Genomic DNA, 21968 nt, shown 5'->3' on the forward strand with positions numbered 1-21968 from the left:
TGCTCCCTACAGCTCCCACCCGAACGGCTGTTGCTGCTGCTACAGGGACTCGGAAGCGAGCGAACCGCGATCTGCCCATCCGCCTGCAGCAGCACCGGGGCAGGGGCTCGCCCTGACTGCCTTCCTAGGGATGGGAGGGGAGCAGGAAGCAAGGCGCAGGTACCTTCAGTTCCTTCTCCCGCTCCCCCGCTCTTCTCTTCATGCTGCCGCCTCCGCGCGCAGCAGTCACGCGCACAACCCGCCCACGCGCCGCTCCGCCACCTCCCGCCTTTCAGAGTACTACAACTCCCGGCACACATCGCGGCACGGACGCAAGAAACGCCGCTTTACCGCTGACCCTAACGACGCCGCGCCGTTCGGCCCCGCCCAAAACTACAATTCCCATCAGGCAGCGCGCTGTCGCGCTCTCCGGAACTGGAAAAGAGCGGTTAGGAACCGTAGTTGCTAGCGGAGCGGTAGGATGCGGCGCGGTTTGGCAGGAGCTGTGAGTACGGAGCAGGCTGCTGTCGAGAACAGTGGCGCTGAGGAGACGCTGTGCCGCCTGCGCAGAAAACTGAGGAGCGGGGCTGCGCCTGCCGCCCTTGAGGAGACGCTGACATCGCGCTGTGCTTTGCTGTTGAAGTAGCCGAGGCTCTTCTCAGCTGTGGTGTCTGGCACACGTGTAACCAGTAAAGACAATACTGTAGGACTTGAAGAGGGGTTTATTTCTGTGCCTAAGGGTAAAAATAAGCGCAGAGCGCTCTGTGCCTTCGTGAGGGAATAAGACCGCGTCCCTCCGCCCCTCGAGATACATCGGAGGCAGGGCTGAAAAGCCCGAGGAGCGCCTGTACGGTGCGAGGAAGGTGAGAGGCGGGCTTTGGCGTTGGTGTTTCTGTAGGACTGGCAGGGCGGTGAGCTCCCTTCCCCTCAGCTGCAGCAGGGCGGGGCGTTCCGCCCCTCAGCAGCCATGGCAACCTTCTGTCCTCAGAACAGCCCACTGTAACGACGCCCAAAAGCTGAAAGCGTGTGCTCTGAACAAGTAGAAAGTGCGGCTGTTTTAGTTGAGAAGGCTAATAAAGCGTAGTCGTTTATCTTTTAGGAGTGTGCTGAGGATACAGGTGGGCTGGGAGCACACTGTGATGGGCTGGGCTCCTCTTTTTTCCCTTTAGCAGAGGCACAGTGGTGGTATTGTGAGGAAAGCATCATTCCAACTGTGGCCAAGGCATGCGAAGGTCTACATTTGTTGAAAGAATTAAGTTTATGTCTTAAAGATATCACTTGAAAGTGCCCCTTATTGCACCCCTAGCTGAGAACTTCTGGAAGTTTCCACATTCCCCCCTTCACTCTTGCTGCATTGGAACGATAGTAGAGGAACAGTGTGCTTTGTGAGTTGTGTGAGAACGTGGGCCTATAGCATGAGCTTTGCTACTTCAAGCACTCATGCTTAATGCTATCTGCTCTTCCGTACCGCTGCAAATTTGCTTGTGTTGTTTTGCAGTAATTTTTCAGATAGTAATGGCTAGTAGCTGCTGTAGTGTGTAAGTTGGTGTTTCTGTAACTTTAATCCCTTTTTTATTCTTGCTTATGCCCTTCAACCTCCTTACTTCAGATTCTCGTAGTTTAATTCCAGACACACGGAGCCAATTCCTCTCTTTATGTGTGAAGTTAATTTCGTGTGTTTTCTTTTTTTTTTTTTTTGGGGGGGGGGTGGGGGGAGAAGGGGAGGACAGGGCACAAGAGGGCTGAATAGGGAAATCTCTCTTGGAAATAAGCAATGTTAAGATGTTGAGGTTGAGTATGGCACATGGCTCCATCCAGTTGCAGATGGTATTTTTATAATCTGTCTTGCTTTGTTATGCTTTAAGAAACACTGAGCTCTTCAATGCGATTGCTTGTCACATTGCTGTATGCTTCCATCAGGTTTAATCACTTAGGAAGTGCTTTCTGAAGAGGTCATTTGGAATTCTGTGGAAAAATCTCACAAGCTTTTAGAAATGATGCTGGAAATAAGGCTGCAAGGAAGATAACTTGTTTCAGTGTTTGTGGCTGAGATTGTGTTAATATTAACAAAGTAACTGTAGGGCAGATTTGCTGTTCAATGTATTCCCCAAAGAAGAAAATAAACATAGAGACACCAGTTATTTTATGTTAGTAACAGAATGAATTTTAATGTCAGATGCTATGTCTATTTTGCCTAAAACCAGGTTACAAGTTTAAACTATGTGTATCTAAAATATACTTTTATTAAAAAGGTTGAAGTTTTTCACTTGCGTTTGGACACAGGAGAAAGCTGAATGTTTTGTTTCTGTCTCTTCATAATGAAAGAACTAACTTTTCATGAGAATATTGAGAATATTACCTGAGGTCACTGGAATTTAGATTTATAACAGCTCTATTTTGCCATTTGTTTGCTAGTCACGTTGTCTTGCTAATAAAACCGGCTTTCATGCACAGTCCTGCTATATTTGTTTACAATTTGACTATTTCTGTGTTTTTGTTGCATCTGGTAATGGATTGCTGCTGACACAGTTTTGTGTACTTATGCAACGAACACGTGTGTGTTTGGTTGTTGGTTAGTTGTTGCTATTGTTTGCTCATTTGGTTTCTTTGTTGTCAGTGAGTGGATTTCATTCATACTGAAAATAGCAGGTAGATTCCTGTAGTATTACTGTAGCAAAGTTGGGTGTTTTTTGTTTGGTTGGTTTTTTCTGCAGGAGACAAATAGTGCAAAATCAGCATTTTCCCCCTTGACTGTTACTGTGCTGAAGTTTTTGAAGCTTGATTTAATAGACCACAAACATTGTGGAGTGGTGGTTGTAAAGTGTTTGAGTTCTTGACCTCTGTGAAACCACAAAAAATGAAAAAATCAGTTACTGTGACCAAGGCAATCGCATCGTGGAGAGAGGTGTGAGGACTGCATCCTCTCCTTGGTGCCATCATGAGGCAAATGTGGACTGATCATCTGGAGTTGAAGGTTTCTGTAATAATGTTGGCAGTGACACCTAATAATGTCCTCAGTAGGAAAGCTAGATTGAGAAAAGTCGATGACTACATATAGCACTGAGTTGACACATAACAAAGAAGTTTGATGGAAGCTAAGATTATTGAGGAGCTACTTGACAGTTCATGTCATTAGAATTGTTCTGTTGGTTAAAATGTCAGCGTGATGCGGGCCTCAATATCATGAAGCGTTATTTCTGTGCCCAGCAGCAATGAAACTGCAAATAAAATTGGGCTCATTTGCAATCGCAGATCACTTTGGGCTTTTATACCACTATCCAAACATAAGAAAAATGTGATCAGTATGTTGTAAGTAGTGAAAGATGGAAATAATCCTTTGTCGAAAATTTTAACAAAATAATCAGAAGATTGGAAGCAGAGTTGAGTTAAAAAACTTACTGTGGTGTAAGGAGTTGAATTTTTGTGAGGAACAGGACAGTATGGCTTCTTGTCAGGCTGAAATAACGTAGGAGTTTATCAGGAATGCTTACGTGATATTAGATAATGTTATTTATTTGCACTGGTAGTATTTGAAATCTTTAATTACTTTGGTCAATGTAACTTGTGCTTTATAGTTTTGTTGGAAACTGCATTTAGGTTAATCCTTTTTTTTTTCCTTCTGGACAAGTCACGAGGAGAGTTATTTGTGATAGAAGACTTCACTGGCTGAAGAGAAGTGTATCTCTAGCATCAGTTTTGGTTAGCAGACACTCCCTGGAATGTCTGTGGATTGTACTGTGTCACTTAGGTCTTCTGATGCTGATTTTTCCTAGCATCACTGTTAGTTTCCCAGTGCTTTTTAAATTTAATATGGATTTATATTGGCTGTTTATATTGGTGTGTAACAGCAGGGGGGGAGGGGAGGGAAGATTGTACAAAGGGCAGTGTATTTTTTTTTCTTCCTTTTTAATGCAGTTTCTGCCTGAATTGACTTTATGGTCATCATCTAGTTGCATGTACTGGAAAAGAAGAAGCAGTAGTTGTTAACGTCTATCTTCATACATTACTCTGAAACGAATGTAGTGCTTTCTCACATTAATACTTCCCTAGTCTCACTTTGTCGTGTAGCTAAGTTTTCTGTTGCCTGGAGAAAGAAATATGTTCAGATTTATGAGAATTGTTCATAGGAGAATCTCTGTCTTAGAAAGTAATTTCTACGATGACAATGATTGAAAGAAGACTAAGAGAACATTGTCATTACTTTTAGATAAAGTAATTGTAGTCTCACAGCTTAAGTTACGGATGGAAAAGAATTTTATTTGAATTTTGTTGTTCACAGATAAGGCGTGTCTGCTGTAGCTGGAACCATGGGAGACCTGCCTGTGAGAGACATGGGTTCAACTCCACCTAGAAGTGGAGGATTAGTAGGTTTGTACCAGCTGCTATGTATTACTGTTACAGACTTTGATCCGTGGCTTCTTTAGGTTCTTTCTGAAAATGTTTCTGACATTCACGCTCAGAAAATTGAGTTCAAATAACATTGCAAATCTGGATTAAATTCTGAAAGGTAAAAGATACAATGACCCATTCTTTGTTCATGTTACTTGTTATAAGAGAGGCACTGCTGCAAGATGTTACAAACTGCATATTCTTCATCCTTCCTGGGAAAAAAGAAGGCTTTTTTGCTGAATTGAGAACAAGGCCAGACCCATTAAACAAAATGGGAACCAAAGTAGGAAGTAATTCTGACATGCTACTAGGTTGCTATTAGAATGGAATTACTGGATTCAGTCTTTTATCTGAGTGAATTTACAGAATTATGAGTTAATCTTTTCAAGTTTTGTAACAATATGTTTACTTTGAAATATATTAGAAAGGGCTGGACAGGGTCATCTTACATTTTACTGTCTTTGACAGTATCATGTTATTTGCTAGACAATTTCCTTTTTGTTGTTCAATAGATAACTGGTTTGCTATATCATTTTAATTACTTTTTTAATCTGTCAGAGGTGAGAAAAAAGTAATTAATATACAAATAAATGTGGAAAAAAAAAAACTCATACAAATGCAAAAAATGGAATTACTCAGGAACTTCAAAACTTCAATATTTCAAAGTGAGAGACTGGATTAAGTGTTGTTGAAGTGCATTACAGGTATTGAAAGTAATCTTAATGTATGTTGGTTTGGGTTGAATTTTCAGCACCTGCACGCAATGTTAAAGCTCGGCGAGCTGTGACACAATTCAGTCAGAAGGAGCTGGAAGATAAATATCTTTGTTTACGTGATGAAAACATCTTGCTTAAGCGGCATGCAAATAAGCAAGAGGAAACAATTAAAAGGTATGAGCTTTTTTTTTTTTTTTTTTTTTAGTTTTGGTTTTATTTCAGTTCAGAGTAACTGTTTTGCTACTTCAGGTATTAATTGTCAACAACAAACTTACAGTTGTGCTGATTTTTCTCAGAACACTCTTTAAAGTGATCTCTGAAAGCTTGATATTCCCTTCTGCCCAATGGAATCTTCATGTGGTGCATTCTGCAGTCCTTGCATTGTGAACCTATTTTCTCCTAATTAATGGAAATTGTACTGGTTCAAATGAAACATCTGGAAATAATGTTGTTGTGCCAACCTATCAGGTCTTATAGACATGCTTGAGGATTGAAGAGGGTTTAGTCAAAAGAAGAGTTCACCTTTAACATTGTCAACAGGTACTGAAGAAAGACAGGGTGGACATGAATGATGGTAAAGATCAATCAGAATTTAGGAGGATATGAGATTTCTATTAGAAGAAGAAAAGGGAAGTAGCTCTCTTGTTTTAAAAGCAGACATGAACTTGCAAAAAAAAAAAAGCAGATGTTCTTGTGTATTGTTTGTATTGCTTCAGTGTTGTTAATTTGTGTTATGACAATTAAAGAAATAAACGTAGGTGTAAAGTTTGGATTGTTTTGATGATGTACTTTTCAATTAAAGAAATCCAGAAATCAGTTTCACTGCTTCCTTAGTATAGTTAGCTGTGGTCTGAGCACTAAACGTAAGTACAAAAGTGTCTCTTACACTTTTAGCTGATGTCTCAGTAATGTTTTTGTTGTTACAACCGTAAAGGGTTTTTCTATACATCTCCAACAGATGCTTTGAACAAATAATATGGAAGCATCAACGTTTTCTCTCCATACACTTGTTTTCTTAGCAAAGTTGCTTAATCTTGTTCACAAGTGAGATGTTCATAGAGAAATTGGTATATGAATTACTACTACCTTGTCTTTATGGACTGAGAAGAAAATTCTGGCTGTTTTTTGGAGAGATGAGAATTGAGATGCATTCTGAAGCGAGGTCTATGTCATTCAGTTCTCAATGAAGAAATTATTGACTAGGATAATATGGAACAAAAGACTTCATTTTTAACTTGTTCTTAGCAGATGGAAACAAGGAGAGCTGTACACTATGATCAGTGAGCTATCCAGAAATCACAATTGGAGCCTCCAGTTATACACCAATCGTAGTGTAAAAAAATTTATACTGATTCGTAAGATCAGTACCTTTGCAAAAAAAAAAAAAAAAATTAAAAAAAAAAAAAAAAAATCACTTAGTGCACTTTATTTTTGTTTTAATCTCTGATTGTCTGTGTGTATATGGGATGCTTTCCTGGTTGGCAGTATTTATAGCTCCATCTAGGAAGTTGTAAAGTTGTGCCTCTATTTGCCAATTTGCAGCTGGTACTTTGAGTACGTAGTGCTATCTTTGTACATACGATGGATATTCTGAAGAAGAGGCTATGGAAGCCTAATTATTCATCAGCACTTTTACCTCAGAATCAAAATGATCCTTGCAGAAACATTCCACTCCTTGTTTTTTGTCCTTCTCTGTCTTCCTAGAAGCTGAGTAACATTTGACCTTTATCATTTTGCTAACCTCAAAGCTCTTTTACAAATATGGTTGGCAATCCTTTCTTCAGCATAAGAGATACCTTTGCTGAAGCCCTGGGTAGCATCACATCTGTGATACCATTGTACACAAACATAGACAAGCAACTTCCAGTTGATTTGCTAAAATTTAATGCTGTACAAGCAATCTCAGTCTATGTTCAGCAGAACTCTGTGGTGCTGTGCTGTGTTCATGCTGTGCTGTTATTGAGATAATATTTACTAAATCTAAGATATCTTCTGGTCTGAAGTTAATGAATTCCTGAAGGAGCATCTGGAGGTACTGCCGCTTCCTTTATTTTATTGTTTTAGACTATTTTATTATTTTATACCTTTTTAATGTCTGAAAGGTTCTTTCCAATTGATTTCAGTAGTCTCTGAGTCAAGATCAAATAAACTAGCTTAACTTCCATCTTTTTAATCAGGCTACTATAAAATACAACATGGTGGAGCGACTGATTTGTTTGCTCATTCCAAACGGCATGTCCAGTGTTTTTGTTAAATGGTTTACCAACTGCACTCATCTGCATGGGTAAAATTGGACAGAATGTCCAGATTGGAATGTCTGAACTAATAATTTAAGGCACAAAGAGTCCAGAAATTCTCAATATTGTTTTTGTCTTGATCACCAGAGAGGAATCAATTCCTTAAGCTGAATTTCTCTCCCAGCATCTCTCATGTATCTAGAAGCTTGGAATGAATTTGCAGTAGAGAGTAGAGTTGGGGGGGAAAAAAAAAAAAAAAAAAACCAACCAAACAAACAAAAACAAACCAAAAAGCCTGTTTACAGGCAGGTAATGTTCTGTGACTTCCTAAAGTTATTACAGGTTTTTTATGTTTCGCTTTTGTTCTTTTAAATAGAAGCTCCTGTCCACAAGTATACCAAAATAAAACAAGCCTCTTCAAATAAATGAAGTGTGTCCTTATTTTCAATTTTCTTTCTGAGCCTGCAAAAATAAAATTCCCTGTAAACTAGAGACTGGTTGAAGATGTGTGACCAATTCTGTAAAGTCTTGAACTTGTCTTTCTCATCAAAGCCACCTTTTCTTTCTTTATATGCCAAGTTTTTTCCATTCACTGTTGGGTATGTTTTCTGTTCTTGTATATTATATCACCTCCACGTGCCCCCTCTGCCTTTTGTTCTGGCTTACCAATGTTTGTCAAAACTAAAGGAAATCAAAGGTGCAACTCTTAAGATGCCAAAAGCAAAATTTGTATCCTTTTAAAGACAAATAAAAACCATGCCCTCTGTATCTACTTATATTCTTCAGCCAACTGTTCGTTCTCTGAAGCACATTGGTAATATTTACTGAATGTAAAATTGAGTATGGTAACATCAAATATTTAGTCTTTTTTCTGAGTACTTTCTTAAGTATTTCCACCTATGCATTTTAATGGTTTAAGAACTGAAGTGTGTATGTAAATCCTAAAATGCTATAAATGATCAATCTTTGGAATGTTGCATATTACTAGCATTCTTTCAATATTTGAATGTCTTGTGGAATTGCAGCTTTTATAGTTTGGCCCACCACATCCCAAATCTGTAACTTTACTTAACAGCATGCAGAGGTTCCTATATAAGGTCATGCGTTAAAAATTGCATTTAAGGAGCATATGGAGTAAATATGTGTCCTCCCTTTACTAACCTTAAATGATAAGCCTTAGGAAACTGTTATTTGTCAGTGCTATAAAGCAGATTGCTGCACAGTGGTTTCAATTATCTTCAAAGAGTTCTTCACAGGCAGTAATAGTTATATCAAAACCTGAAATTTATTATTCAGGTTCTATGCTGAAATCTTCACAGTGATTATGTTCTTTTCAACAGAATGCTTTTTATGCTGACTTTTCACATTCTTTTTCATCTTTTTTATTATTTTCCCCAGAATGGCCACCAGGTTAATACGGCTTGTTAAAGACAAAAAAAGGAATGAGCAGATTGGTGGCAGCCCCAAGCGGCTGGGTCGTACTGTGGAGCTGGAAGAAACGATTGAGCAGTTGCAGGGGAAAGTTCGTGATCTGGAGAAACAAAATGAGATCCTCCGCAGCAAACTCATTTCAAACAAACAGCAGGTCCATGTTCAAAGCCATAGGCCTGTTCAATACAAATATGCTCAGTCTCTCGTTAACACTGGACTCAAAAAAGCAAGTGGTGCTGCTGGCACACTGGAACACACAAAGAAAGGTAAAATTCATGTATACTGAGCGTAGTATTTTATACATGTAACGCCAATTATTGCTTAGCTGAAGAAGAGTATGTCTTTTTCTGAATATCAGTGTACATTTGTACCTGCAGGCAGAAATATCACTGTTTTCCCCCTTTTCATATATTTATAGCAATCATGATAACTTGTGTTTTAAGTCCTTATTTTGAGAATCCACAGTAGTAGGGGTGAAACAAAAGTACAGATTTGAAAATAAAGTAGTTATCAAACATGTTTCCTAATAGTTAAAATTGAGAGACTTTCCTATAATATCTCTAAATGTCTTATAAAAGTATTATATGAGAATGTTTAGCATTCTCATAACAAAGTTTTACGTCTGTAGTTTGTTTGCACATTATTTGGCTTTTAATTTCAATGTTTGTTCTCATCTCTCTATACATGTGTGCACAACTCTCTAGACTTTGGGGAAAAAAAAAATCTATTACATGCATGGACTTCTGAAAGCAAATACCACAGTGCAGCCATCATTAATGATGCTTTTTACTTTCAAGACTTACTTGCTATGGTAGCCTCGTTCTCAGTTACTTACTTCTGGTAACTATGGTTGGAAATTACACTTCACAACTTTTCTGTTTCTATAAGAATATTTGCAGGAGTTGTACTGAGAGCTATTTTTTTTTTAATATTAATAAAAGGCAAATTTATTAGTCTGGATTTGGAGCTTCCAAGTTAGCAGAATTGTCTCTTGAACTTCCCCAGACTATGAATTTTGCTGATGGCCACTTGTGTTGTGCTTTTCTTGCCACTGGTCTTTATTTTGGTTATCTTGATTATTCAACAAGCCCAAACTGCAAACAATAATCATGTTTTTAGAAAGTTAATGAAAAGCAATGAGCTCTACCGCTCTGAATTTGAGTATATGGAATATACAATAATATAGTTGAAAATTTTTACACTTAATATTCTTTTTTTTTTTTTTCCTCCTCTAAATAATACAAAGATAGAGTTGAAACATGATAAATTTACTGAGGCCCAATGCTAGCAGGGAAAGATGGGTTACTTGCTTTGAGGATTGAAGAGCAAGTGTTGATTGGTTATGTTGTGAGGATTTCTCTTGGCATAAGAACAGATCCAACTCAAGTGATTACAAGTCCATTTTCAATTGTTGTTCTTTAAAAATACCATCTCAGTTCTGTCTTTCAAATTAAACTTCCGAAGAAAAATATTTCAAGACCTATTTTAACATCTCTCTTTACCAGTGTATACTGTGTTGCCTGTAGTTCAGATTTTTTGATAGCTACGATTGCAGGTACCCTAATTATCTCTCTATGTGAATTTCACAAGAAAATGCTTTTAATGGCATCTATAGAGATGTTTTAAGTGTTCCTACTGTAGGCATTATATTTATCTGCAAAATGCTTTTTCATTTGACATCACAAAAATTTCTTTCTTATTAGGAATGGGAGTGCAGTGTTTAGAAGTGAGACCACCCCAAACTGTTCCCCAACGATGTGGCCAGAGTCTGCTTGAGGATGCAAGAGCTAAAATAAGAGATTTGTATGTTATTCATATTGTTTCATTTCTGTCATTGTAACTCTTAGAAATTATGGTTTTCTTGAAGAAAAAATTACTCTTTTCCAAAGCTAAAAGAAAATGAAATTGTTTAACTTCAGTGCTAACAAAAATTGTTTTTATCACCTTGATGTTCTTATCCCTAAAACCCATGGAGCTACATGCCATTGATAGAATGGAATTTACTGATGTTTGAGTTGCACTGATGTTAGCATAGTCTCTGTGGTTTAGCCCTATTTGAGCAGATAGATTTTATTTTAAAGATATTTTTATATATACTAGTATGCTGTATGAAAAAATCTTTAGTAGCTTTATAGAAGGGCCTAGAAGCAACTCCTTATCCTATACTAATCACTTTGAGTACTAAGAAAACAAGAGCTGTTTAAGACTGCCAGGAATCTAGGTGTTCACAGCAGTTTTTCTCTTATTGTGTAAACTCTAATGGGGAAAAAAAAGTGTTAAAATGTCAAAAACATTCAGGTAGCATTTCTTTCAGATATTTCAATTCACACAGTTGGGAAAAAAAAACCCTTAGTTGCTCTAACTTTAGGGTGGAGCAGCCAAGTGCAAGAGTGTGACCAGAAAACTATGTGATACTTTTTATGTCTACAATTGGCATATCAGGGAAAGAAGAACTGTAGCTTATGCTTCAAAAGCTTTAGAGTACAGAGAAGTATGTATTTATTTTATTAAATGCTTACCTGATTTTGGAACGCAGTATACTTGTTCTGGCAGGGAAACTGTGATCAATTCCCAAAGGGAGCGCATTGAGGAACTGGAGCATCTTAAAGAGCTACTTGGGAGTCAGCTGAGAAAGAGAGAAAAAGAAATCGAAGAATCTGCCCTACATGTGAAAGAGCAAGAGGCAGCAAAACAAAGGTACTGTGAAAAATGAAAGTCTCCATGATCTGAACATTAGAGTATGTGTTCTATTCATTTCTTTTTCTTTGATGAAACTAAGTTATATCATATTGTACCAAATGACTGTGGATAGTTCTAAGTTAGGAGAAAGTTATGATAATGCTTTGTGATGATTGTTTTTTGCTTGATTTTTCTTTTAAGCAAACAAATAACATTTTGGAGAATTGATTTCCAGCTGAGTCAGATTCCACTGAAGTTGAGATCATTAAACTTTGTTCATCTGTCAGTTCTTCAATACAAACTCAGATAAACATTCTTGTGAAATGTCTCACAGTAAAGTGTTTGTGAATTTGATCTCTTCTTTCACTCTTTCTTCTTCCAGTTTTACAACAATTTGTGCAGAATTGTGTAACTTTAGATATATTTGCCTACTGTTTCAAATTCAACCTGGTACTTTTGTGTTAAGGATCAAATAGGGTCCTGTTCTGTTCCTTCCTCATGAGATGTCAATGGAAGTTTTACTTGGATGGGGGGGAGACATATAGTTACTTTTGCCTTCCTAGGGGATCATGTTATTATATGTGTGCATTCTTTTGTGCTTCAGTAATGTCACCTAAACCAAACTTGATAACAGATATGTTAAGTTCTTAAGAGTTACTTTGTCTGGCTGAAGACACTAAGAAAGCTGAAAGATGTGTATTAATAACTAGAAGGGTGTGTCCCTCATAATTTCACTGCTAGAATAGTTAATGGAAAGCTATTAATTCCCATGTTTTTCAAGTCTTATTGTTTGCACTGAGTGAATCATAGCTACTGTTCTCAGCAGGTTTATGTGTAATTGTAGGTACCTGTAGAAATTATCTTTAGGTTTTCATTAGCTTTCATTCTTGAAAATCCCGTGTTACTAAGAACAGGCTGCATTAATGGTTTCACTCAAATAAACACAAGAATGACAAAAAATGTCTAATCTTCTTTGCATCAACACAAATTTTTAAATAGTGCTATGAGGAAAAACTGGAAATTCAGGTAACTGGTAAGGTCCTCTTATTTTGCTTTTATAGCATATGTCTTTCAGTTTTTCTACAGTTGGCAACTTTTCCTTGTATCTTCTTAGAATACACTTGGCTGTCATCTAATTAACTCCCCAGACACAGGGGAGTTAATTTGTTATAATTGTTTAGAAACTGTGAGATGCTAAAAGAAAGATGCTTTCTCCAGTTTTCCTGTATGTAACTTCCAAACTTTAGGAAAGCATTCTTTATTCTCCTAGCTGATTATGAAATTGTTGTGATTTGAATAACTGAAGGATTTTTTTAATGTAGTAAAGCAGCTACAGTTGATACTCATGGATTTATCAGCAATAAGGGAGAAAGATGCTTGTTATTCCCAGTCCTGTAAGTGAAGGAAGCCCATTAATATTTTAAAGCTATCTTTGCTCACTCAGCTTTCTTGACTACAATTTCTATATAACAACACAAGAATGACATAACAATACACTGCAATATATACTGTAGGGAACCTGCTTTAGCAAGGGCATTGGTCTTAATGATTCCCAGAGGTCTCTTCCAATCCCTACAATTCTGTATGATTGTGTGAATTTAGCTGTTACACAGCATCCACCTTGGTTGATCATTGTAACGCATCTGCAGCCAGTGTTTATTTCAGTATTTCATTAGTGACTGTTTGGGGGTTGTTTCAGAAAAATGAATTCTGGCTTAATTCTAACTCAAGGAACTTGAATTAGAACACTAACTTGTGGATTGTTAGACTAAACCGTTTCTTAAGTACAAACTTCAATTGCATTTAGCTTGAGTGTTTCCAAATTAAAAGTGGCCAGAAAGCATTATAATCTCATGTTTTGTTGTCTGTGACATACAGTGTGTTAGTTAAAACTTTCAGTCTCAATAATCACAGTTTGTGAGCAGCGAGCTTCAGTACCTTGGATTCTCATGCTAATTTCCACAAATCATTTTAAAAACCATCTCTGGAATGCACCAGTAAAACAGGTATTTGGCATTTATATCTGTTCGTGTTTTCTAGGTTTTTGACTACTTCTGCCGCTTCTTTTGTAAAAATAAGGAAGCTTATTTGTCAGGTTTTTTATTCCTTTGACTTTTTTTTTTTTCTTTTTTCTGCAAGGTTGTTCTGGAGTTGCACTTGCTACACTTTGGGATTTCTAGACAGGAAACATCATATTTGATGATGTACTGCTGACTTCAGTGTTTGAATTATAACATTGCAGACCAGGACTAAAATGTGGAACATGTTAGCCTCATTGTATTTGTATTGTTTCGAGAGACTGCAGCATGTATAGGGCTCTTCTAAATCGTATCAAATATCAAAACAACTTTAATTAGTGTTTCCATATCAGATTTCTCATGCTGAACCTATTTTCCTAAAGATCATGATGTTTTTGTCATTTGGGGTTAGCTCTATCAGCTAGACAAACAAATACAGACTTTTATACTGGCATCAAAATAACCTTCATAATGTATGTATGTATGCTTCCAGCTATTGATACCATTGCTTTTGTTTTCTACAACTATGCTTTCAGTTACACAACGTAAAGGTGTTACTAAAAGGTCATTGTTTTTTCTCTCTTTATCTTTCACTTCCTTTAAGGGACAAGAGGTAAGGGAAAGAACAATAATGTATGTCAGTATATGATTTTGTTACTTCCCAAGTGTTGTAAAATAAAAGGGTACTGCATATTGCTGTTCTTTTGTTTACTTCTCTTCTTGGGAGTCCTGTCTTGCTCTTTGGTGTAGTCGTGGTTGTCCGTGCCTGGGAAGATCATGGAACGGATCCTCCTGGACAACATGCTCGATCACATAAAGAATGAGCATGTGATCCGAGACAGCCAGCACGGCTTCACCAAAGGAAGGTCATGCCTAACTAATCTTGTGGCCTTCTATGATGGAGTGACGGCATTGGTGGACGAAGGGAAGGCGACTGATGTCATTTACCTGGACCTGAGCAAGGCCTTTGACATGGTCCCCCACCACATCCTCATCTCCAAATTGGAGGGAAGTGGATTTGATGGGTGGACGACCCGATGGGTAAGAAACTGGTTGAAAGGCCGCAGACAGAGGGTGGTGGTCAATGGCTCTATGTCCAGGTGGAGGCCGGTAACAAGTGGTGTCCCCCAAGGGTCTGTCTTGGGACCGGTGCTCTTTAACATCTTTATTAATGACATCGATGAGGGAATTGAGTGCACCCTCAGCAAGTTTGCTGACGACACCAAGCTGAGTGGTGCGGTTGATACGGTGGAAGGAAGGGATGCCATTCAGAGGGACCTCGACAGGCTGGAGGGCTGGGCTCGGGTGAATCTAATGAGGTTCAACACGGCAAAGTGCAAGGTTTTGCATTTGGGCCGGAAGAACCCCAGGCACCCGTACAGGCTGGGAGGAGTGGTCCTTGAGAGCAGCTCGGCAGAGAAGGACCTGGGGGTCCTGATGGACGAGAGACTGAACATGAGCCAGCAGTGCGCTCTGGCAGCTCGAAAGGCAAATGGGATCCTGGGCTCCATCAGGAGAGGGGTGGTCAGCAGGGACAGGGAGGTGATCGTCCCTCTCTACTCGGCTCTTGTGAGGCCCCATCTGGAGTACTGTGTCCAGGTGTGGAGCCCTCAGTACAAGAAAGACATTGAGATTTTGGAAAGGGTCCAGAGGAGGGCGACTAAGATGATCAGGGGGCTGGAGCACCTCCCCTATGAGGACAGGCTGAGGGAGTTGGGCTTGTTCAGCCTGGAGAAGAGAAGGCTGCGGGGTGACCTCATTGCAGCCTATCAATACCTGAAGGGAACCTACACCCACGAGGGGAGTAAACTCTTCAAAAGGGCTGACAACAGCAGGACTAGGGGAAATGGATCGAAGTTGAAGGAGGGAAGATTTAGGTTGGATGTTAGGGGGAAGTTCTATACAAGGAGAGTGGTTAGGCCCTGGAACGGGCTGCCCAGGGAGGTTGTGGATGCCCCGTCCTTGGATGTGTTTAAGGCCAGGTTGGACGGGGTCCTGGGCAACCTGATCTGAATGTGTGTGTTTGGTGGCCCTGCTAGGCAGGGGGGTTGGAACTACATGATCCTTGAGGTCCCTTCCAACCCGGGTGATTCTGTGATTCTGTGGTTAAACACTGTTAGCCTAGAAGCCTTTTGCTTACTTTGCCAGACAGAGTATATGTGAGCCTGGAAAGTGTAGCAGTGGTATTCTTTGTGTTTGTTTTTCTTGTTCTGAATGTGATTAGGAGAATGTTTGAGAACTGCGAGTCCCATTTGAAAGAACTGTCAGGACTCTCTAAGAGCAATCTTGGTTTTGTATCATTGTCCTGCTCATATGGAAGTAAAGACTAGATGCAAGAGATGTGGTTTAATTAGGCCTCAATTTTATTAGCTTAGCCATCTGGGAATTACTGGCATAAATTTGTACAGTGCTGGTCAAGATTCTTTAATTAATCATTTCCTTCTGTTGAAGGTTGCTATTGGACCCCCATTTCCACACAGCTGCTCCCCAGTCTATTGTTGGGATCCTACTCTATTGTTTTAATCCAAAAGATATGAGGCCTGGAAAAGAGATTGTTTTCACTGTTCTGCAAATATCAACCCCAAACTTAAGACCTAGTATTTTAAAGAGTCACTTTCTCCTAACTGCATTTCAATTCCAGTCTTTTAATCTAGCTTTTAAATGAAGTTTAGAGGGGAAAGACAGTTTATATTCCTTATTTCTGTGCTTGTGGCAGAAAGTATGTTAGAGCTAAATCAACGTGCTCATTAATCAAGGGTATTGCTACAAAAGGGCACCAGTTTGTTTTCATTTTCTGACTTCATCTGCAGATATGCCTTTGTATCTCCTGGATCTGCAGCAGAAATTTTGTCTTTTAGGGCAGTAGAGAAAATATTGAATGTGTGATCATGGTTCAGCTTTATTCTTGTAGGTTATTTGTTAAATTTTGAGGAAAATATTACCTGTATTAGAGAAAGGTAACATGGTCTTTTAAATTCTTATTTATCTCCTATTTTAAACCACTCTACAAAATGTGGGAGGATGTTCTGGGAGCAAAATAAGTCAGCTACCTGGGAGGTAGTGTGGATAATCACTTTGTCTTCTGTTCTACTGTTTTGTGACTTCATTTATGGAAAACCAAAATAATCTTCCTCAATTAACTTCCTTAACTAAACCTGAAATTATTTTGCTCTTAAACAGCGTGCTCCTTGTCATGTAGCTTCCTGGGATAAATACTGTTACAGTTCTAAGAATGGATAAAAATATGAAAAGTAATTTTTCTTGCCTGAGTTTAACTAATTTACTGATAATATCAGTACCCAAAACCTGTTTAAATCAAGTAGTGCTTTATTCATTGTTGAAAAAATAGTTAATGTTGATTGTCAGGAGCCATGGGGTTTACATCTGTACATCATAAATTTCTCTATCATCTGCTCCTTTTTTTACTTAAAAGAGAGAAAAAAAAAAAAGCTCTCTGCTTAAAAAAAGAAGGGGGGAGGTGGGGGGAAGGAAAAGAAAAAGCCTTTGAAGGCATCGGAGCCTTTGTTTGATGTGTGGAACAAGATTAATAAAAACGTGCCACTACATTAGCTTTTAAATAGCTAGCATGAGACGACGCTGCTGTCTGTACTTACCATAACTTTAATTTATGTAGATAGCATGTTTTAGGCACATGATTGTCTTAGCATTGTGTTAGTGTTTCTTGGGGATTTCTGAGTATGTTTATCTCCTGTGTAAGGACAATTAACTTGGCAATGCCAAAATACAATGAACTTTGTTATTTTAAAGCATAAGAGGAAAGTATTTTGCATTCTCAGCTGGTTTACAGATGAATACATTTTTTTGTCTATTTTCTTGGTCCAATCTGGCACTATGACAATTCCTCCGATATACCTAAAACAAATAAATATTGGATGAGAAATTACTTTTCAAATGATCAAGATTTGTTCTGCTAAGTCAGTTTTCTTAACAATATTTCATAGGTGTAAACTGTAAAAGAAAATTCCATAAAATGGTAACAAATACTTCGAAAGGTGGAAAAGAATTGATTGGAAAACAAATAATCTCTAGGTTATGGATTGTTTTCTTTTTCTCTATTATGTAGTGTATGGTAAAACCAACATCTCTGCATATTGATTGCTCCTATGAATCCTGAATTACTTACATTCTGTAACGTAAATCATAGAAGGCAAAATTAAGTTGGCTACCACATGCTAGATCTTCTCCCAAATGTATTGTAGAAAGTTGATTTCCACGATATCAACTTAACAAGACAAAAATAATGGGACAAGTCATTTTGTCATCTTCAAGCTCATGATGTGTTTCTTTTTAATATGATTTTGAAGGTCAAACATTCGAGACAATGTGGAAATGATTAAGGTCCGCAGACAGCTGTTTGAGAAAAGCAGTGCTCTTTCAAATGTGGAAAGAAAATTTCTCCAGCTTCAAGAGGTAATTACGATTTGGACAGTGACATTGCATTACTCTCATATGATCGTGCTTTAATGGAAGATAAGTATACACATCTCTTGATTCCAAATTATTGCTGAATACACAAAATTTATGAGAACACCATCAGAAAATGCAGGATCCTAGTGATATGATATTTTTCTGCTTCTTCACAAATGTGCTAACAGAATTGTGTATGCTTGCAGGGAGTTCATTATTGTTTGTATACACATTTCAATTGGTAAAGCTGAATAATATCTGTTTGCTTAAAAGTTTGTTTAAACTTGAATCAGCCAAGAAGTTGTGAAACTGTGGGATGTTAAGAGCCTAAAATTGTTTTCCGTGTAGTAATATTTGTTGAAGTTGCTACCAAACATTTTTGCAGTTTTGTTGTTAAAGAATTTTAATGTAACCAGTTGAATGAAGGAAATTTAGTAATCTTCATTCAAGAACAAAGGACTCTGAAACTATCTGACTTAAATGCTTGATTATCATAGAATCAGAATTGCTCAGGTTGTAAAAGGCCCTCAAAATCATCAAGTCCAACCACAGCCTAACCCTATTACCCTAACTTTAACACTGATGAATCATGTCTCTGAGCACCACCATCGTATAATTGATTGCAGACTGACTATCCAGGATTTCATGATTTGAAATGTGGAATATGCTAATCAATGCAACTAAAATTTAAGTACTATGAAGAGATAATGCTCTTGGGCAATCAGTACAACTGTTTCTTTTGTGCAGTATTTCTGGGGGGTATATATTCATTCTCTGTAAAGGATTTATTTCATATTGAGGTACGTTTCCCTAAGGAATGCAATTTTAGACTAGGAACATTAAACCTGAAATTATCATCCCAGTTGTTACCAAGACTGGAATCATGGGATATTTTCAAGGAGAACTAAATAGAAAACAGCTTTGGCGTCATCTAAAGCGAAATGCTGACAGCACTGTCAGGTACAGAAGAATACCCAAGAAAATAATGCACTGAGAGGGAGGAGTAGGGAAGTTAAAGTTTATGAAGAAAGTTAATGCAAAACCATCAGTAGAGGCACAGATGCAGAAGAAGAATGAAGTTGAAGCAAGGAGATTTTACTGGAGGACGTTTTCAGAGCTTTTAATGAGAAGTTTCAAAAAAATAAATAGATTGAGAACTGATAAGTGAGGAGATTCAGAATCAGCTAGAAGTAGAAATCAAGACCTTGACTGCTGGATTTGTTTTCAACCCTTTTGGAATTAAGGGAAGACATAAGAGTGAAGTGATCTGGGAAAGGCAGCTTTTCCAAGGTTTCTTTTGTACTTTTTTTTCCTCCTGTACATGTAGTGAGTTGAGTTATTGAAATGGTAAAGAACTTATGAAAAAACTGAATGAGGTGTGGGAAAGACAAGTTCACCTAGACACTTGGAAACAGAAGAATCTTCAAGGCTTGTGATTTCAAGGACCAAAAAAAAAAAAAGGAGAGAACTGAGAAAAGCTGTAGATGACTGATTTTTAAGCTGCCATTTTTTGAAGTTATTGAAAGGCAGTTCACAGATATAGGACAGAGCAAGAGAAGCACTGAAGAAGGACTGTTAAAAATTGATGAGTTGTATACTTTATCTCACTCTGGAAGAGTCTGCCACTGTTGTTTGTTCTCCTTCAGATTGTTCTTACGTAGAAATGAGATGTGAGAGGCCAAAGATATGGTCATTGACTGGGTTTTCTGTGGCCTTTTTTCTTTCCTAGATATTTGTATTTCATGTGAACCTAAACACTTTGCATTGGATTTGCATTCAGCTTCTTCATTTAATTACTTTTTAGGAGTATTTTAAGGAAAATATGAAGGTTACAGTTTTTTGTATATAACCATTAAACATTATCTGTTCTTATACATATATTTGTCATATAGCCATTTTATTAAACAGGAGATTGGCTTTTAGGGTGGTGTTTTTTTTTTTCCCCAAGTCATAATTCAAATGTGTTTTACATGAAAATATTTTATGAGGTATTATTAAATATTACGCAATGCAGACACTGTAACATTAACTAATATTCTGGAAATAGAGTTTCTATCAATAACCTTCATTCAATATAAAAATTGGTTAAATGTGCCCTAATAGTAACAATTAGACTAAATTAAAACTTAAAAGAAATCACAAGTCCTTTATTAAATTACTGCTAGTGATGAAATACAGCCTGGTATATTGGGATTATGAAACAGTTATGTGTCTACATGTAAGGGTTAACAGATCTGCGGCAAGTTCTGTGATTAACATAACTGTGGTCAGCATTCGTTTTTGCTTGCTACTGCAGTGTTTTTGGTCAGCATGTCTAACCACTGTAACCACAGCAAAATCTTTTAATTGTTTAACAGATGTATATCTTGGTTCTTTTCATTATGACTAAATGGGGGGTTTAACGTTCACGAAAGCAACAAGAATGCTACCTTCTCTTGGCCATGTGTAATTGAATTTTTTTCCAGTTTCTTAGTTCAAGAGTGTCTCCTATTGACCACGTTGAGAATGTGGATCAAATGCTGCCAGGAGGGAACACTGTTAGAAAATCACTCATTACAATGATCACTGATTACAGTGATAACATGTTACAATATTCTGCATATTTTTTGACTCTGCCTCCCCATGATTTTCTTCTTTTTTTTTCGTAGAACCAGAGGAATTTGAAGACTAGCCATGATCAGTTAATAGCAAAAAGTGATGAGCTTAGTGTCCAGCTTAAAGAGGAGCAGTTAGAGTGCCTTCGTCTTAAAAACGAATTGCAGTTGGTGACTATTACCAAGCAAAGGACAGAGGAGGTGAGATTGTGTCCAAGACGGCTAGAAACTGCTTTGGGTGATATACACAGATAAGGGAAACTACCTTTTCATTGCTGAAGAGTAAATAGACTTTTCAAACGTATTTAGAAGACTGACCTGATCATACCACAGCTAACACATTGGAGAGAAAATCCCATGGTTGCTACTTGCATTTCATAAAGTTGCAAACCATACTTGTCAGCCAAGCTGCGTAATCACTGCACCAGTGTTTGGACATTGAAGAAATGCACAGAATTTCATTGTCAATTCTAATACTTAACAAGTGGTATGTTAAGGAGAAGCAGTCATAATACTTGACTCGTTGATCGTATCTTGCTATTTATTTACTGAATTAAGCATTTCTAATGCAAAAAAAAAAAAAAATTCTACAACTTAAGACAAAAAAATAACTAGATACTGTTGTTCTTCAGCTCATGCATGCTGACTCACAACCTCACATGAGGATTATGAGAGAGCTCGTGATATGGTGGAAAAAAAGTTTTTGAAGTATTTTGTAGCTTATTAGACATGGTTGTATGAAAAAGACTAGTAAGACTTCCTGACAACACTTACAATATCAAGTTTTAAGTAATCATCTTTTTAAATTCTCACAGTTTACTGTTTGATATTTCCTTACTATCTTTTTGAGTTTAAAATTTTCTTCTTCATTTTAGTTACAGCAAAGAATAAATGATCTAGAGCAAGAGAAGGAAGTCTTGAAGGAAAGCTATGATAAGCTATCAAACAGGTAAATCATTTAATTAAATCTACTGTTTAATGGACAACCTTTTCTGATGCCAGTTAGAACAATGCAAGCATATTAGAGCATGCCTGTTGCCTGCTGTGGGTAGGCCAGTGTCCACGAGTGCCAGGTTATTAATGTTTCCTTGTGTTTTTTTTTTGGTTTTTTTTTTATGATGTTGTTTTTTGTTTGTTTTTTCACAAGGGCTGTAAAAGACGAGCCCTTTTCTTGAAAATGTCATTCTATTGGAAGCTCCTTTCAAAGTTGATGGGAATTTTGCCAAGGCTAAGGCTGAAAATTAGATCTGAAAAGTTTACAAAGAACAAGTATGAATTTGTCAGTTGACTCTTATTATGTAGTCACTATCCAAGAAAACAATTCATTTGGATTAAAGATTGGGAGGAATTGTTTTCATATGACCTTGTAATGCAAATCTAGAAATGCTTTAACCCTCTCCAAAGGAAGCGGTGCCAGATGTGGTTGACCATTTATAGTTACCCAGATGGCTCTGTCTCCAGTCGAATACAGTAACTGTGCAAAGAAATTGCACGTGA

General features: G+C 37.7%; 2 protein-coding genes across 10 annotated transcripts in view; one reads left to right on the plus strand and one right to left on the minus strand.

The window, feature by feature from the left end:
• The window catches only part of FTO (FTO alpha-ketoglutarate dependent dioxygenase), a 227629-nt gene extending 227410 nt beyond the window's left edge, over nt 1-219 (minus strand). For all 3 annotated transcript variants that reach the window (XR_006169324.1, XM_042821625.1, XM_042821624.1), the window contains exon 1: nt 164-219. Coding sequence is in view for 2 of the 3 variants with exons in the window: in XM_042821625.1 (XP_042677559.1) it covers nt 164-202 (39 nt within the window). In the remaining variant the exon portion in view is untranslated. The remainder of the gene's footprint in view (nt 1-163) is intronic.
• Nucleotides 220-437: 218 nt separating this feature from the next.
• RPGRIP1L (RPGRIP1 like) overlaps nt 438-21968 on the plus strand; it is a 58614-nt gene continuing 37083 nt past the window's right edge. For all 7 annotated transcript variants that reach the window (XM_042821515.1, XM_042821517.1, XM_042821513.1 and 4 more), the window contains exons 1-9: nt 438-842; nt 4259-4347; nt 5120-5258; nt 8720-9018; nt 10456-10555; nt 11306-11449; nt 17775-17880; nt 20526-20672; nt 21347-21420. In XM_042821515.1, coding sequence (XP_042677449.1) covers nt 4287-4347; nt 5120-5258; nt 8720-9018; nt 10456-10555; nt 11306-11449; nt 17775-17880; nt 20526-20672; nt 21347-21420 — 1070 coding nt within the window. In that variant the 5' untranslated portion in view covers nt 438-842; nt 4259-4286. The remainder of the gene's footprint in view (nt 843-4258; nt 4348-5119; nt 5259-8719; nt 9019-10455; nt 10556-11305; nt 11450-17774; nt 17881-20525; nt 20673-21346; nt 21421-21968) is intronic.

The sequence above is a fragment of the Centrocercus urophasianus genome, unplaced genomic scaffold (genome assembly GCF_019232065.1).
Source record: "Centrocercus urophasianus isolate 14NV4802_14NV808 unplaced genomic scaffold, USGS_Curo_1.0 seq_2, whole genome shotgun sequence".
In the NCBI taxonomy this organism is placed as follows: Eukaryota; Metazoa; Chordata; class Aves; order Galliformes; family Phasianidae; genus Centrocercus; species Centrocercus urophasianus.